The sequence below is a fragment of the Bufo bufo genome, chromosome 1, assembly GCF_905171765.1.
Source record: "Bufo bufo chromosome 1, aBufBuf1.1, whole genome shotgun sequence".
NCBI lineage: Eukaryota > Metazoa > Chordata > Amphibia > Anura > Bufonidae > Bufo > Bufo bufo.
Genome location: NC_053389.1, coordinates 223,326,761 through 223,344,415, shown reverse-complemented (window position 1 = coordinate 223,344,415; position 17,655 = coordinate 223,326,761). Strand labels below are relative to the sequence as shown.

Below are 17,655 nucleotides of genomic sequence, written 5' to 3'. Positions count from 1 at the left end.
TGGTCGTGGTGGTGTTAGTGTACCCTCTGGTGCTGGGAGAGGACGTGGCCGTTCTGCCACAGCCACACGTCCTAGTGAACCAACTACCTCAGGTCCCAGTAGCCAGCAGAATTTACAGCGATATTTGGTGGGGCCCAATGCCGTTCTAAGGATGGTAAGGCCTGAGCAGGTGCAGGCATTAGTCAATTGGGTGGCCGACAGTGGATCCAGCACGTTCACATTATCTCCCACCCAGTCTTCTGCAGAAAGCGCAGAGATGGCGCATGAAAACCAAGCCCATCGGTCTGTCACATCACCCCCATGCATATCAGCGTAACTGTCTGAGCCTCAAGTTATGCAGCAGTCTCTTATGCTGTTTGAAGACTCTGCTGCCAGGGTTTCCCAAGGGCATCCACCTAGCCCTTCCCCAGGGGTGGAAGAGATAGAATGCACTAACGCACAACCACTTATTTTTCCTGATGATGAGGACATGGGAATACCACCTCAGCACGTCTCTGATGATGACGAAACACAGGTGCCAACTGCTGCGTCTTTCTGCAGTGTGCAGACTGAACAGGAGGTCAGGGGTCAAGACTGGGTGGAAGACGATGCAGGGGACGATGAGGTCCTAGACCCCACATGGAATGAAGGTCGTGTCACTGACTTTCACAGTTCGGAGGAAGAGGCAGTGGTGAGACCGAGCCAACAGCGTAGCAAAAGAGGGAGCAGTGGGCAAAATCAGAACACCCGCCGCCAAGAGACTTCGCCTGCTACTGACCGCCGCCATCTGGGACTGAGCACCCCAAAGGCAGCTTCAAGGAGTTCCCTGGCATGGCACTTCTTCAAACAATGTGCTGACGACAAGACCCGAGTGGTTTGCACGCTGTGCCATCAGAGCCTGAAGCGAGGCATTAACGTTCTGAACCTTAGCACAACCTGCATGACCAGGCACCTGCATGCAAAGCATGAACTGCAGTGGAGTAAACACCTTAAAAACAAGGAAGTCACTCAGGCTCCCCCTGCTGCCTCTTCTGCTGCTGCCACCTAGGCCTCTTCTGCTGCTGCCTCGGCCTCTTCTGCTGCTGCTGCCGCCGCCTCGGCCTCTTCCTCTGCCTCTGGAGGAACGTTGGCACCTGCCGCCCAGCAAACATGGGATGTACCACCAACACCACCACCTGCGTCACCAAGCATCTCAACTCACACGGCAGCGTTCAGCTCTCCATCTCACAAACATTTGAGAGAAAGCGTAAATTCCCACCTAGCCACCCTCGATCCCTGGCCCTGAATGCCAGCATTTCTAAACTACTGGCCTATGAAATGCTGTCATTTAGGCTGGTGGACACACACAGCTTCACACAGCTCATGTCACTTGCTGTCCCACAGTATGTTGTTCCCAGCCGCCACTACTTCTCCAAGAGAGCCGTGCCTTCCCTGCACAACCAAGTGTCCGATAAAATCAAGTGTGCACTGCGCAACGCCATCTGTGGCAAGGTCCACCTAACCACAGATACGTGGACCAGTAAGCACGGCCAGGGACGCTATATCTCCCTAACTGCACACTGGGTAAATGTAGTGGCGGCTGGGCCCCAGGCGGAGAGCTGTTTGGCGCACGTCCTTCCGCCGCCAAGGATCGCAGGGCAACATTCTTTGCCTCCTGTCTCCTCCTCCTCCTACTCAGCTTCCTCCTCCTCTTCTTCCACCTGCTCATCCAGTCAGCCACACACCTTCACCACCAACTTCAGCACAGCCCGGGGTAAACGTCAGCAGGCCATTCTGAAACTCATATGTTTGGGGGACAGGCCCCACACCGCACAGGAGTTGTGGCGGGGTATAGAACAACAGACCGATGAGTGGTTGCTGCCGGTGAGCCTCAAGCCCGGCCTGGTGGTGTGCGATAATGGGCGAAATCTCGTTGCAGCTCTGGGACTAGCCTGTTTGACGCACATCCCTTGCCTGGCGCATGTGCTGAATTTGGTGGTGCAGAAGTTCATTCGCAACTACCCCGACATGTCAGAGCTGCTGCATAAAGTGCGGGCCGTCTGTTCACACTTCCGGCGTTCACACCCTGCCGCTGCTCGCCTGTCTGCACTACAGCGTCACTTCGGCCTTCCCGCTCACCGCCTCATATGCGACGTACCCACCAGGTGGAACTCCACCTTGCATATGCTGGACAGACTGTGCGAGCAGCAGCAGGCCATAGTGGAGTTTCATCTGCAGCACGCACGGGTCAGTCGCACTGTGGATCAGACACACTTCACCACCAATGACTGGGCCTCCATGCGAGACCTGTGTGCCCTGTTGCGCTGTTTCGAGTACTCCACCAACATGGCCAGTGGCGATGACGCCGTTATCAGCGTTACAATACCACTTCTATGTCTCCTTGAGAAAACACTTAGGGCGATGATGGAAGAGGAGGTGGCCCAGGAGGAAGAGGAGGAAGAGGGGTCATTTTTAGCACTTTCAGGCCAGTCTCTTCGAAGTGACTCAGAGGGAGGTTTTTTGCAACACCAGAGGCCAGGTACAAATGTGGCCAGACAGGGCCCACTACTGGAGGACGAGGAGGACGAGGATGAGGTGGAGGAGGATGAGGATGAGGATGAAGCATGTTCACAGCGGGGTGGCACCCAAAGCAGCTCGGGCCCATCACTGGTGCGTGGCTGGGGGGAAACACAGGACGATGACGATACGCCTCCTACAGAGGACAGCTTGTCCTTACCTCTGGGCAGCCTGGCACACATGAGCGACTACATGCTGCAGTGCCTGCGCAACGACAGCAGAGTTGCCCACATTTTAACGTGTGCGGACTACTGGGTTGCCACCTTGCTGGATCCCCGGTACAAAGAATGTGCCCACCTTACTTCCTACACTGGAGCGTGATAGGAAGATGCGCGAGTACAAACGCACGTTGGTAGACGCGCTACTGAGAGCATTCCCAAATGTCACAGGGGAACAAGTGGAAGCCCAAGGCGAAGGCAGAGGAGGAGCAAGAGGTCGCCAACGCAGCTGTGTCACGGCCAGCTCCTCTGAGGGCAGGGTTAGCATGGCAGAGATGTGGAAAAGTTTTGTCACCACGCCACAGCTAAGTGCACCACCACCTGATACGGAACGTGTTAGCAGGAGGCAACATTTCACTAACATGGTGGAACAGTACCTGTGCACACCCCTCCTCGTACTGACTGATGGTTCGGCCCCATTCAACTTCTGGGTCTCCAAATTGTCCACGTGGCCAGAGCTAGCCTTTTATGCCCTGGAGGTGCTGGCCTGCCCGGCGGCCAGCGTTTTGTCTGAACGTGTATTCAGCACGGCAGGGGGCGTCATTACAGACAAACGCAGCCGCCTGTCTACAGCCAATGTGGACAAGCTGACGTTCATAAAAATGAACCAGGCATGGATCCCACAGGACCTGTCCATCCCTTGTGCAGATTAGATATTAACTACCTCCCCTTAACAATATATTATTCTACTCCAGGGCACTTCCTCATTCAATACTATTTTTAATTTCATTTTACCATTATATTGCGGGGCAACCCAAAGTTGAATGAACCTCTCCTCTGTCTGGGTGCCGGGGCCTAAATGTGTGACAGTGGCCTGTTCCAGTGGTGGGTGACGTGAAGCCTGATTCTCTGCTATGACATGAAGACTTATTCTGTGCTGACATGAAGCCAGATTCTCTGTTACGCGACCTCTCTCCTCTGCCTGGGTGCCTGGGCCTAAATATGTGACAGTGGCCTGTTCCAGTGGTGGGTGACGTGAAGCCTGATTCTCTGCTATGACATGAAGACAGATTCTGTGCTGACATCAGGCCAGATTCTCTGTTACGGGACCTCTCTCCTCTGCCTGGGTGCCTGGGCCTAAATGTGTGACAGTGGCCTGTTCCAGTGGTGGGTGACGTGAAGCCTGATTCTCTGCTATGACATGAAGACAGATTCTGCGCTGACATCAGGCCAGATTCTCTGTTACGGGACCTCTCTCCTCTGCCTGGGTACCTGGGCCTAAATGTGTGACAGTGGCCTGTTCCAGTGGTGGGTGACGTGAAGCCTGATTCTCTGCTATGACATGAAGACAGATTCTGCGCTGACATAAGGCCAGATTCTCTGTTACGGGACCTCTCTCCTCTGCCTGGGTACCTGGGCCTAAATGTGTGACAGTGGCCTGTTCCAGTGGTGGGTGACGTGAAGCCTGATTCTCTGCTATGACATGAATACAGATTCTGCGCTGACATAAGGCCAGATTCTCTGTTACGGGACCTCTCTCCTCTGCCTGGGTGCCTGGGCCTAAATATGTGACGGTGGGTGACGTGAAGCCTGATTCTCTGCTATGACATGAATACAGATTCTGCGCTGACATAAGGCCAGATTCTCTGTTACGGGACCTCTCTCCTCTGTCTGGGTGCCGGGGCCTAAATATGTGACAGTGGCTTGTTCCAGTGGTGGGTGACGTGAAGCCTGATTCTCTGCTATGACATGAATACAGATTCTGCACTGACATAAGGCAAGATTCTCTGTTACGGGACCGCTCTCCTCTGTCTGGGTGCCGGGGCCTAAATGTGTGACAGTGGCCTGTTCCAGTGGTGGGTGACGTGAAGCCTGATTCTCTGCTATGACATGAAGACAGATTCTGCGCTGACATAAGGCCAGATTCTCTGTTACGGGACCTCTCTCCTCTGCCTGGGTACCTGGGCCTAAATGTGTGACAGTGGCCTGTTCCAGTGGTGGGTGACGTGAAGCCTGATTCTCTGCTATGACATGAAGACAGATTCTGCGCTGACATAAGGCCAGATTCTCTGTTACGGGACCTCTCTCCTCTGCCTGGGTACCTGGGCCTAAATGTGTGACAGTGGCCTGTTCCAGTGGTGGGTGACGTGAAGCCTGATTCTCTGCTATGACATGAAGACAGATTCTGCGCTGACATAAGGCCAGATTCTCTGTTACGGGACCTCTCTCCTCTGCCTGGGTACCTGGACCTAAATGTGTGACAGTGGCCTGTTCCAGTGGTGGGTGACGTGAAGCCTGATTCTCTGCTATGACATGAAGACTTATTCTGTGCTGACATGAAGCCAGATTCTCTGTTACGCGACCTCTCTCCTCTGCCTGGGTGCCTGGGCCTAAATATGTGACAGTGGCCTGTTCCAGTGGTGGGTGACGTGAAGCCTGATTCTCTGCTATGACATGAAGACAGATTCTGTGCTGACATCAGGCCAGATTCTCTGTTACGGGACCTCTCTCCTCTGCCTGGGTGCCTGGGCCTAAATGTGTGACAGTGGCCTGTTCCAGTGGTGGGTGACGTGAAGCCTGATTCTCTGCTATGACATGAAGACTGATTCTGTGCTGACATAAGGCCAGATTCTCTGTTACGGGACCTCTCTCCTCTGCCTGGGTGCCTGGGCCTAAATGTGTGACAGTGGCCTGTTCCAGTGGTGGGTGACATGAAGCCTGATTCTCTGCTATGACATGAAGACAGATTCTGTGCTGACATCAAGCCAGATTCTCTGTTACGGGACCTCTCTCCTCTGACTGGGTGCCTGGGCCTAAATGTGTGACAGTGGCCTGTTCCAGTGGTGGGTGACGTGAAGCCTGATTCTCTGCTATGACATGAAGACAGATTCTGCGCTGACATAAGGCAAGATTCTCTGTTACGGGACCGCTCTCCTCTGCCTGGGTACCTGGGCCTAAATGTGTGACAGTGGCCTGTTCCAGTGGTGGGTGACGTGAAGCCTGATTCTCTGCTATGACATGAAGACAGATTCTGCGCTGACATAAGGCCAGATTCTCTGTTACGGGACCTCTCTCCTCTGCCTGGGTACCTGGACCTAAATGTGTGACAGTGGCCTGTTCCAGTGGTGGGTGACGTGAAGCCTGATTCTCTGCTATGACATGAAGACTTATTCTGTGCTGACATGAAGCCAGATTCTCTGTTACGCGACCTCTCTCCTCTGCCTGGGTGCCTGGGCCTAAATATGTGACAGTGGCCTGTTCCAGTGGTGGGTGACGTGAAGCCTGATTCTCTGCTATGACATGAAGACAGATTCTGTGCTGACATCAGGCCAGATTCTCTGTTACGGGACCTCTCTCCTCTGCCTGGGTGCCTGGGCCTAAATGTGTGACAGTGGCCTGTTCCAGTGGTGGGTGACGTGAAGCCTGATTCTCTGCTATGACATGAAGACTGATTCTGTGCTGACATAAGGCCAGATTCTCTGTTACGGGACCTCTCTCCTCTGCCTGGGTGCCTGGGCCTAAATGTGTGACAGTGGCCTGTTCCAGTGGTGGGTGACATGAAGCCTGATTCTCTGCTATGACATGAAGACAGATTCTGTGCTGACATCAAGCCAGATTCTCTGTTACGGGACCTCTCTCCTCTGACTGGGTGCCTGGGCCTAAATGTGTGACAGTGGCCTGTTCCAGTGGTGGGTGACGTGAAGCTTGATTCTCTGCTATGACATGAAGACTGATTCTGCGCTGACATAAGGCCAGATTCTCTGTTACGGGACCTCTCTCCTCTGCCTGGGTGCCTGGGCCTAAATGTGTGACAGTGGCCTGTTCCAGTGGTGGGTGACATGAAGCCTGATTCTCTGCTATGACATGAAGACAGATTCTGTGCTGACATCAAGCCAGATTCTCTGTTACGGGACCTCTCTCCTCTGACTGGGTGCCTGGGCCTAAATGTGTGACAGTGGCCTGTTCCAGTGGTGGGTGACGTGAAGCTTGATTCTCTGCTATGACATGAAGACAGATTCTGCGCTGACATAAGGCCAGATTCTCTGTTACGGGACTGCTCTCCTCTGTCTGGGTGCCGGGGCCTAAATGTGTGACAGTGGCCTGTTCCAGTGGTGGGTGACGTGAAGCCTGATTCTCTGCTATGACATGAAGACAGATTCTGTGCTGACATGAAGCCAGATTCTTTGCTATGGCATGAAGAGACTGATTCTCTGCTGACGTGAAACCAGATTCTCTGCTATGGGACCTCTGTCCAATTGATATTGGGTCATTTTTTATTTTTTTATTTTTTTTTTAATTCATTTCCCTATCCACATTTGTTTGCAGGGGATTTACCTACATGTTGCTGCCTTTTGCAGCCCTCTAGCTCTTTCCTGGGCTGTTTTACAGCCTTTTTAGTGCCGAAAAGTTCGGGTCCCCATTGACTTCAATGGGGTTCGGGTTCGGGACGAAGTTCGGATCGGGTTCGGATCCCGAACCCGAACATTTCCGGGAAGTTCGGCCGAACTTCTCGAACCCGAACATCCAGGTGTTCGCTCAACTCTAATCATGATGTACATCCTGTATTATACTCCAAAGCTGTACTCACTATTCTGCTTGTGCAGCCACTGTCTATAAATTACATTACTTATCATGTACTGATCCTGAAATACATCCTATAAATCTTTTACAGATATAAAATTTAAGATATTACAGTAATAACAGAACACTATGCCAATTACAAAATTAATACAAAAGCAGTGCGATCTACAGTAGGTAACCTTACAAAATGTACAACATAGCTTATTGCATAAAATAATAAACAGTAACACATCTGAATGACATACCATAAAATATAGTGAGACAGGGTTTACCTTTTTCCTTAGGTTCAATGACCCCTCCATCGGTCCACATTCTGAACAGCAATCTTAAAGGGAACCTGTCATCAACTTTATACTGCCCATACTAACGGCAGTATAAAGTAGAGACAGGGGAGTTGATTTCAGCGGTCTATCATTTATAAGTTAAAAGTAAGTGGTTGCCGAGAACCAACATCACAACCATTGCAGATTGGGCCTGGAAAAGATTCATGGCCACCTGAGAAGAGTCCTGGCTATTCATGAATTCCTGCTCTCCTGCCCACCTGCTGATGACTGACAGGCTTCTACCTAGTTTTCTCCCTTTCTCTCTAGGAGAGAACTGCCAGTCATCAGCAGGTGGGCGGGAGAGCAGGAGATTATAATAACCAGGACTCTTCTCAGGTAGACTTGACTCTTTTCAAGGCCTGGGCTGCAATGATTATGATGCTGGTTTTTGGCAACCACTTACATTTAGCTCATGAGTGACACATCGCTGAAATCAGCATTTCTGTCACTATTTTATGCTGCCCTCAATGAGGTCAGCATAAAGTTGACGACAGGTTCTCTTTAACCTGCTATCCCAGCTTTGCTTCGGTTAATCCCCCAGGCCAAATTTGATGCTGAGAACTTTTGCTCACTCTTGAGCCCTGGAAGGGTGTCCTGGAGATCAAAACGAGGATCTCCCCTTCCCAGCCACAGACAGTCACACTTATCTTGGTTGATTTTGGACCAAAGAAGTGCTCTACCTCCGGCATCATCCACTATGCCTCCCCTCTCAAGGACACAAAGAGCTTAACGTTTTGAGCATATGCTACCACCCTCACAGTGGTTACGGCTCTGCAGGGTCCATCCTTACTCCAGCCAGCGAACCACAATAGACCCTCCTAAAGGAATGGGTCAATCAGAAACCCGTACAGTAGTGGGCTCAAAGGACAACACTGGTGAACACCAGATGACACAATTAAAGAGGGGCCAATTCAACTGCTCACAATCTGAAACTTTGAGTCCCTGCTTATAAGGTCTTGAACCAATTGACAACCCTCCCGCTGACAGGCCATATATCTGACTAACAGACCAGGGGTGCTCGTAGTTAATCAAATCAAAAATTTTGCCTAATCTAATGACGGAAATAATTCCTTCCAGTGACCTGCCCTACTCCTGTTCCAGTGCATCTCGTACACTGAGACTGGAACAGAGCAGTGCATAGCCCCTGAAAGGAGCCAGGGTGCAAACTTCACCAGTTGATTAAAGAACACCTTTGCCAGAACCTTTCTTGATGTGTCCTTAGCTTTTAACTTGATTATCATGGCCAACCTCTTCATTGACTTTGGCAGAATGCTCAAGGATAGGCACTCATTAAACACCTCATTCAGAAGGGAAACCTTAACGCCCTTAAAGGTCTTATAGAACTCAGATGTTAAACCATTTGGACTAGTGCTGAGCGAACTTGGGTTTTCAAGTTCCGCTTACAAGGTTTGGGTTATCTAAGAATCCCGTTATGGATTCCGCTACCACGGACCATAACGGAATGCACCACAGAAGCCTATAAGAGGCATTCTGTATTGCATTCCGTCATAATAGAAGTTTATGGCCAGCATAGACTTCTATTATTGCTCTTATAGGCTTTTTGGTGCATTCCGTCATAGAATTCCGTTATGGTCCGTGGTAGCGGAATAACATAACAGAGTTCTTAGATAACTTGAACCTTGTATGACGAATATGAAAACACAAATTCGCTCAACACTAATCTAGACCTGGCAACATCCTTCGATTGCCAGTCCAACTTCTTCTTCCCGGAACATACCTACCAAAATGTCAAGAGATCGGGTCTGCTCATAGATCAGGGACATTTGCAGGCAGAAAAGCTGACATCACATCCCACTCTAGATCCCTCTTCTTTAAGCGGCACGGTAGAAGTATCTGATCTGGATGTCTCTGGGATCGCATGTCATCTATGACTACTTCACTGCTTACTGACACCATGCAGTTTCTGTAAGGTTAGGAAAATGAAATGGGGGAATTCCCATAATCCCTCTCATAAACTATGTATATCAGACTAACACTTCTTAAGTAAAGATTTCACTCCTTGACTCCAAAGCCTGCAGCTACCTTTAGTTAAGATAAGTTGCTAGAGTTTCCTTCTCAGGTCCTGATACAGGTGATATCTATCCATCCTCGAGAGCTGGTGGAATAATTTTCTTGAACATTTCCCACCTCTCTAACTTACTTCTAGAAAAATCCATCAATGATACCTGGCTGAAATGATACCTGAAGAAAGGGGTCTCTATAACATCCATCACAAATGAAATTAAATGGTGGTCACAGAACTCCACTTCAATAACAGGCACTGCTGAACAGACAGCTTCCTCCCATCCTTTGATAGGTGAACACAGCATGGCCAGGGTTGTGCCACCAGTGGACATCCACCAGGTGAGCCCTGCTAGCTATACTATTAAGGCCGATACCTTCATAAGTCAGCTGGTCACTGGAAACTTCCCTGTTCTGGAGTCTCATGGAGGGTTTAAATTCCCTCCAAAGACTATATTCTGACTTGTAAAAAAGTAGGGCTTAAAGGGTTTCTGTCATGAGAAAAATCATTATGTAGCTGACTGACATTAGCGATGTGCTAATGTCAGCAGTACATAACAGTATGCTTTATAACTCCCTGCCTGCCGCCGTTCCCTCGAAATAAAGACTTTTATAATATGCTAATGAGCCTCTAGGTGCTAGTGGGGCATTGCTGCAGCACCTAGAGGCTCGGTCTACGCACCCTGTGGCACGTCCATGTACAGTTGATTGACGTTCGAGTCAGTGTCCCGTAAATCCCGCGCCTGCCCCGTCCTGTTTAGTATTCGGCGCAGTGAGTGAAGGATGTGCTCCTGCTGCCGGCTTCCTTCCTTCGGCGCAGGCGCTGTGAGGAAGCAGACAGCAGGGGCGCGTCCTTCACTCACTGCGTCTGCGCCGAATATTAAACGGGACGGCACAGGATTTACGGGACACTGAGGAGAACTCAGACGTCAATCAACTGTACATGGGCATACCAAAGGGTGAGAAGACGGAGCCTCTAGGTGCTGCAGCAAGAGGCTCATTAGCATAGTATAAAAGTCTTTATTTTGAGGGAACGGCGGCAGGCAGGGAGTTATAAATCGTACTGTTATGTTCTACTGACATTAGTACATGGCTAATGTCAGTCAGCTACATAACCATTTTTCTCATGATAGAAACCCTTTAATCCTCATAAAGACACACTTCCTGTAACACTTGGATTGGGGACTGTATATGTTAATTAGCTTTAAACATAGCCGCCAAATCAAGTAGCCTAGTCTCCTGCAAAAATAAAATGTTGGCTTCGATGTGCCCCAACTTTGCCGTATCTGACAATGCTGGTGACATTAATGGAAGCCATGGTCAATGGAGTGTATATTGCATTCGTAGTAGACTGTGTTAGCCAACTTTTTCCAACTCCCCTTATCTTCTGTTTCAGAGGAAGAGCCTTTCCCATTTTTTGGACACAGAAGTGTCCATACCAACCACTTTCTGATCCTCGTCTCCAGACTCCAGGCCAAGCTCATCATCCGATGACTTTATGTTGTCAGAGGAAGAGGACCTGGGGGCCCCCTGTAGGCCCTGCCACCATCTCTAGAACCTCTCTTCAGCTTCCTCTTCCAAAGAAGAGTAGGTGTTTGTTAGCAAGGCTTAGAACCAATTAAAAAGATCAGCTAGATGGGAGTCAGTTGTATCTTCCTTTGACAAGGCTGGGAGAAGAGCTGACATTTTTTCCTATTAGTATCCTGCTTTTGCTTTCGCTCTAACCGCATCCTACCATCCTCACACATACTTTTGTAATGGGAGGATCTTGAAGATGCAGCACTTTTCTTCCCTCCGGATCCTCCTAAATTTCCTTTCAAACTTTTCATTCCTCAAAGCCTCAGGAGCAAGGTTGGTCTCCAGGACAGGGACAGTGTCATCCCAGTTGCTTCAGACTCCATCATCTCCCTATCCTTTTGGCATTTATGTAAATGCCTTAGTTGAGCAGGCGTCTTTTTCTTGCTATCTTCCTTTGCCCTTAAGTTCCTTCTCCTCTGCTAGTCCCCTCCCTAGCAAAAGCAGCCTCACAGCTCTCCGAAGGAACAAGGGCAACGGCTGTACGTGTGACCTAAGTCACTACAAAGATGACACCTAATCTGCACAAAAGATGCAGTAACATGTCCTACACCTGCACACAATATGCATTTCTGCACATTACAGTTTGCACTATTGGGTTGCCACAAGCAGAATATGATCCCTGCAAAGCAAACCTGCAGAAGGGATATAGGTAGCTATATTACGCTTCAACTTTACCTTGGGTATCCAGGCCCCTGACCAAATAACAAATTAATCTCTATTGTTTTAGAGTATCTCCACTATGTCACGATATTGACCAACCAACCATGTCATTAGATCCACATAAGAAAGTGACTTGTTACAAGTCAGAATGGTCACCTTCATGGCTTCATTTTGGCTAGACACCACTGAAAAAGGAAAGTCTTGTCTCACCAACCAGGCTTGTTCTTTGCCAGATCGTAATTTGACCAAAAGATCTAAAGCCCAGCTGGCTGAATGAAACGGACATCAAACTCAGATGTACCTTAGGAGTGTATCAATACATAGAAGTTAATTGCCTTGAAACCCATCTTCAGCAGGGGCTTAACCACCTTTGCCTTTGGCCTCCAACGAAGATGTTCCTCATGGCACGACTGTCGGATGGGGCCCAACTACCCCCCATGCATCTCTGTCCAGAAGAATAGATCAACTTCTTGACCCTCTACAATCATTGAATTCCCCCCTTCTTAAGGGGCTCCAGGAAATGCTCTTGCAACACACTTTCCCTGGAACCCGCAAATGAGGAGGATACCCTACTTCCCCCAGTGGCAACACCAGTACACCTTCTAACAGGAGTTGGCGCTGGAGTGTGTGTGTGGGGTGGGGGGGTGTTATTTTGACACAATAAAAGCACACAGAGCTATGGGGAATGGATATTGCGGATGTGCTAGCGGCGATCTAGCAGCCCATGTCCTCAGCTCTATACCCAAAATCCAGGTGACAAGTTCCCTTTAAATATCCCCTCCCACATTCCTTGTGATCATTGGTGTGCTAAGGGGGGGATGGCCTGCTCTTAGGGGGGTGCCAGAGCCCAGAAGCAATGAGCGCTTCCATCAATACAGATGCAAGCGCTCATTGCTGGAGCGCCGTGAGCTGCGGTCCCGTCACTCAATGGTGAATCTGGAAGACTACTCCCTGCTCCACCATTCAGCCTGCAGACACAGATCGCGCTTCCTGCCTGTGTGGGAGGAGCCTGCAGCCCCGGAATCTGCCTAAGCTCCTCCCACACAGCTGCAGAGCGATGTGAATGCAGGGGAGAGCTGGATGTGAGCTTCAGGGGGGCACAGAGGGCTTTACTATTGTGAAGGGGGCACCATGGGGATTACTACTATAAAGGGGGTACAGAGGGCATTACTACTATGAAGGGGTAGAATGGGCAATACTACTATGGAGGGGGCACAATAGGCATTACTACCTTGGAAGGGGCACAATGGGCATTATTACTATGAAGGGGACACAATGGGCATTACCACTATGGAGGGGGCACAATGGGCATTACTACTGTGGAGGGGGTACAATGGGCATTATTACTATGAAGGGGGCACAATTGGCATTACTACTATGAAGGGGGCACAATGGGAATTACTACTATGGAGGGGGCACAATGGGCATTACTACTGTGGAGGGGGTACAATTGGCATTATTACTATGAAGGGAGCACAATGGGCATTACTACTATGGAGGGGGCATAATGAGCATTACTACTGTGGTGGGTACAGTGGGCATTATTACTATGAAGGGGGCACAATGGGCATTACTACTATGAAGGGGGCACAGTGGGCATTACTACTGTGGACGAGGTACAATGTGCATTATTACTATGAAGGCGGCACAATGAGCATTACTACTGTGGAGGGGGTACAATGGGCATTATTACTATGAATGGGGCACAGATGGCATTGTGAAGGGGGCACAGATGGCATTACTACTATGAAGGGGGCACAATGGGCATTACTACTATGAAGGGGGCACAGAGGGCTTTAATATTTTGAAGGGGGCACAATGTCCATTTCTACTATGGAGGGGGCACAGAGGGCATTACTACTACAAAGGGGCACATAGGGCATTACTACTATTAAGGGAGAACAAAGGGCATTACTACTGTGGAGTGGGCACAGAGGGCATTACTACTTTGCAGGGGGCACAATGGGCATTACTATTGTAGACGGGGCACAATGGGCTATGAATGGGACACAATGGGCATTATTACTATGCATGGGGCACAATGGGCATTATTACTATGAAGGGGGCACAATAGCAATTATTACTGTGAAGGGGGCACAATGGGCATTACTACTGTGAAGGGGGTACAATGGGCAATACTAATGCGAAGGGGGCACAATGGACATTAATATCATGAAGGACGGAGCACAATGGGCATTATTACTATGAAGCGGGCACAGAGGGCATTACTACTATGAAGGGGGACAATAGGCATTATTACTATGAAGGGGGCACAGAGGACATTACTACTGTGAAGGGGCACAGAGGGCATTACGCTTGTGAAGGGGGTGAGCATAACTGTTATGGGGCACAGAGTGGGCATTATTATTGTTAAGGGGCACAAGGGGCATTACTACTGTGAAGGGGGCACAGACAGGGCAATACTACTTTGAAAGGGGCACAGAGGGCATAACTACTGTGATGGGGGCACACTGAAGGGATAAGTACTTTAAGGGGGCACAATGTGGGCATAACTACTGTGGAAGTTGTACATTGAGGACATAAATACTGTGAGGGGGCACAGTTTGGGCATAACTACTGTGAGGGGGCACAAAATGGGCATAACTACTGTCGAGGGGCACATATCTGGACAAAACTACTGTGAAGTTTGTACAATGAGGGCAATACTACGGTGAGTGGGTACAAATTTTATTGGGGGGTGCCAGAGAAAGGACCCGCCACGGGTGCCAAACACCCTAGGCACGCCCCCTCCACGCCACTGCTTGTGATAGGACAGAGTTAGTGTTATCTGTTTTCACCTTCCTTCCCCTACTCCTTTAGTCATCTCATACACAATACCTTACTCTGCAATGAGATCTGAAGAAAGCTCCTCCCACCTCTGGGAGCATAGGAAAAATAAGCTCCAGCCTGAGGATGGGAGGGAATTTTTGAAAGGAAAAAATAGCAATTAAGAGTAACATATTTTTGAAAATTCTTTACCATGTTGCTTATACAGGATGATGACACCATTGATGTTAGTATCCTTCAAGACTAGAATTGCCCTTTAATTTTTTCCCCCAGCGTCATGAAGAGAGTGAGCGTTCTTGCCCTTGTGTCTCTCTGGGTGCAGTACGGCTGCTGGAGGGTGTGTTTTGGACTGGGAGACAGAATATTCCGTCATGTTTACAATGTCTGACTCCTACACCTAAACTCGTGTGCTGTATCCATGGAAACCATGTGTCCTACATGCTGAACGCAGTTGAGTCAACCCACACAGGTCAGGCGAGACGCACGCCCTGCAACTGATTTCATTTATTATGCTTTAAAGGCCAGACCTTGGGAAGAGACAGACAAATCTGAGCCGTTTTCCAGTCTCCACACTCGGCTTCTTTGTAAAGGATGTCTCGTCTCTACAATATAGCACAAAGCAGAGTCAGATATTCCGAGTGCGCTCCAAAGCAATATTTCATCATTAATTGTCTGGGATTGTGTCGCTGTCGTGATCCGTCTCTAAATAAAACACTGGAAACTTTACATATTTCTATTCTTCCCATTCTCACAAGGGCATAGGAAATTAAAGCGCCGGTAACCCCAAATAAAGTGTCTGAGTACTATAGATTACATTACACTGCACAGTCTATAGAGGGAGGTTAGAATGGTTGTGGAGCGTCCCTTTAAAATGTTAATACAGTCATAGCATTTACAGGGGTTGTCTAGGATTAGAAAAAAACATGGCTACCTTCTTCTAAAAACAGCATCAAGAATGGAGCTCAGCTGTAATACCACACACAACCTGTGGACTGGAGTGGTGCTGTGCTTGGAATAAAGCAGCCATGTTTTTCTAAACCTTAATAATTTTAATACCTATTACATAAAAATTACTTATTTACAACAAAAATGGGACATGACAAGTGCCCTGTTATCAAATAATCTGAGATATCGGACAATTGTATTAAAGTGTAATCAGCTGGCCTGTCGCCAAAGGGCAGTGCTTTGTGGGAAAACAGGTTGCTGAGGACCATATCATTGTGCTTTTTGGTACTGTTTTAGTAAATTTACTCCCAATGCGTTAATTTATATGTATTTTTAAATATTGTACAGGGGATGACGTTGCGGAAAATTCTCCTGAATCGCTACTTCAAAGGGGAGCCTGGATCCTCCACGAATGGACCTGTAGGGTTCAGTAAATCCAGCCCTTCTGGAGGTACAGTCTTCTGTTCTTCAGTTATTACGGTCATTGGTATCAGGACATTTTGCACTGAATCGTTTCTCTATATATTTTTAGTGATCAGAGCTTCATTTTTATGATACAGAGCTACACAAGCCCTGAACTATCCGAGTCACATGATAATATTATGGATGCCTGCAGCCACCACTAGAGGGAGCTTACTGCATAAGTTCCCTCTAATGATGGCTGCAGGTACTCAGAATTTTATAATTACGGTAACTGGCATGTCCACTTTCCATTATTTCCACATACAAATGATTGCAGAAATAAAACTGAAAAACAAACGCCTTGTCTGATCAAGGACAGGAGACTTCAGACTCCTGCCCATGGTTGACTGAATTGCCACCACATTGCAAATTTTTCCCCCATAATCAATGTTGTGCCTTATTCAACAGGGTGCGCCACCTTTTGGATATTGTTTTTTTTTTTTTTCCATCTGAGATTCTATTGACCTAATTTTGACCCTTCCAATGACCAGATTTAAAAAAATGTTTTATTATGTTCCGATCATAAAATTCAAAGTGGGTCTACTTTGTTGTTCTTATGATTGTATATAGACAGTATAGGATATTTATCAAAAAGTCACAAAAGTTTAGCACACACCATGCTCGTACAACATTTTTTGTGGTTTAGACTGGGCAATGTGAGGGCCAGCCCAGTCTTAATACATGCCCCTCCCCCTATATCCTTATTAGATAAGATGCTCTTTTATGTTTATTTTTACTGTTTGATGTGTAGGGCCAAATAAAATAAAAAATTACATTAAACCATCAACAAGCTGCTGTTGGCTGATGCTATCCTTTTTCCTTTATTACTTTGAGTACGTTTGGATATGTATTCATGTATGTATTAGCTGAGCTGGCCTTGGTGTTCATGCAAGTCGTAGTCAGGAGTGACCAGTTGCTAGCCTGCCTGTTGACAGTTTCCAGGTAACAAAAATATTCTAGAAACTGCACAAAAAAAAAAAGTGAAAATAGTGCAAAGGGGATAAATTGTGTCAAAATCATATGTGAAATTTGATGAAGTTTATAAGACCTCCTTGACTCTTCGCTATGACTCTGCAGGTTACTCCACCCAGGAGAATGACCGCAAGATTGGTGCATCCATGACTGATATCCAGTGTCTTCTTGATAAAGAAGGAGCCTCGGAATTGATCATTGACGTCATTGTTAGCACCAAAAACGACCGGATATTTTCTGAAGGCATACTATTAGGAATCGCATTACTGGAAGGAGGGAACACACAGATCCAGGTATGGGAGCAGAGAGTATGCGGTGTTGGCAGCACTGTTGTATTGGATAGATTGAATTTGACCATCTCTGGACCTTTCCTGCAGAGCTCATTCTACCATCAACTCAATGAACAGAAAAAATCTGAGAAGTTTTTCAAGGTTCTTTATGACAGGATGAGAGCGGCACAGCTGGAAATCCGTGCCACTGTCACAGTAAATACCATTGACTTGGGCACCAAGAAGAAGGATGATGACTGTGATTCAATGTCATTACCAAAACGCAGAGGTAACTGGTGTGATCATCTGGGGTACCTTGGGCACCACTGACCTCTGTGGGCTATGATATTATGACACATATCT

The 17,655-nt window shown here is 48.2% G+C and overlaps 1 protein-coding gene across 2 annotated transcripts in view; it reads left to right on the top strand.

Annotated features, from left to right (window-relative positions):
- ITPR2 (inositol 1,4,5-trisphosphate receptor type 2) overlaps positions 1 to 17,655 on the top strand; it is a 347,585-nt gene that overhangs the window by 233,115 nt on the left and 96,815 nt on the right. For both annotated transcript variants that reach the window (XM_040435629.1, XM_040435619.1), the window contains exons 38-40: positions 15,938 to 16,040; positions 17,129 to 17,316; positions 17,401 to 17,581. In XM_040435629.1, the coding sequence (XP_040291563.1) occupies positions 15,938 to 16,040; positions 17,129 to 17,316; positions 17,401 to 17,581 (472 nt within the window). The remainder of the gene's footprint in view (positions 1 to 15,937; positions 16,041 to 17,128; positions 17,317 to 17,400; positions 17,582 to 17,655) is intronic.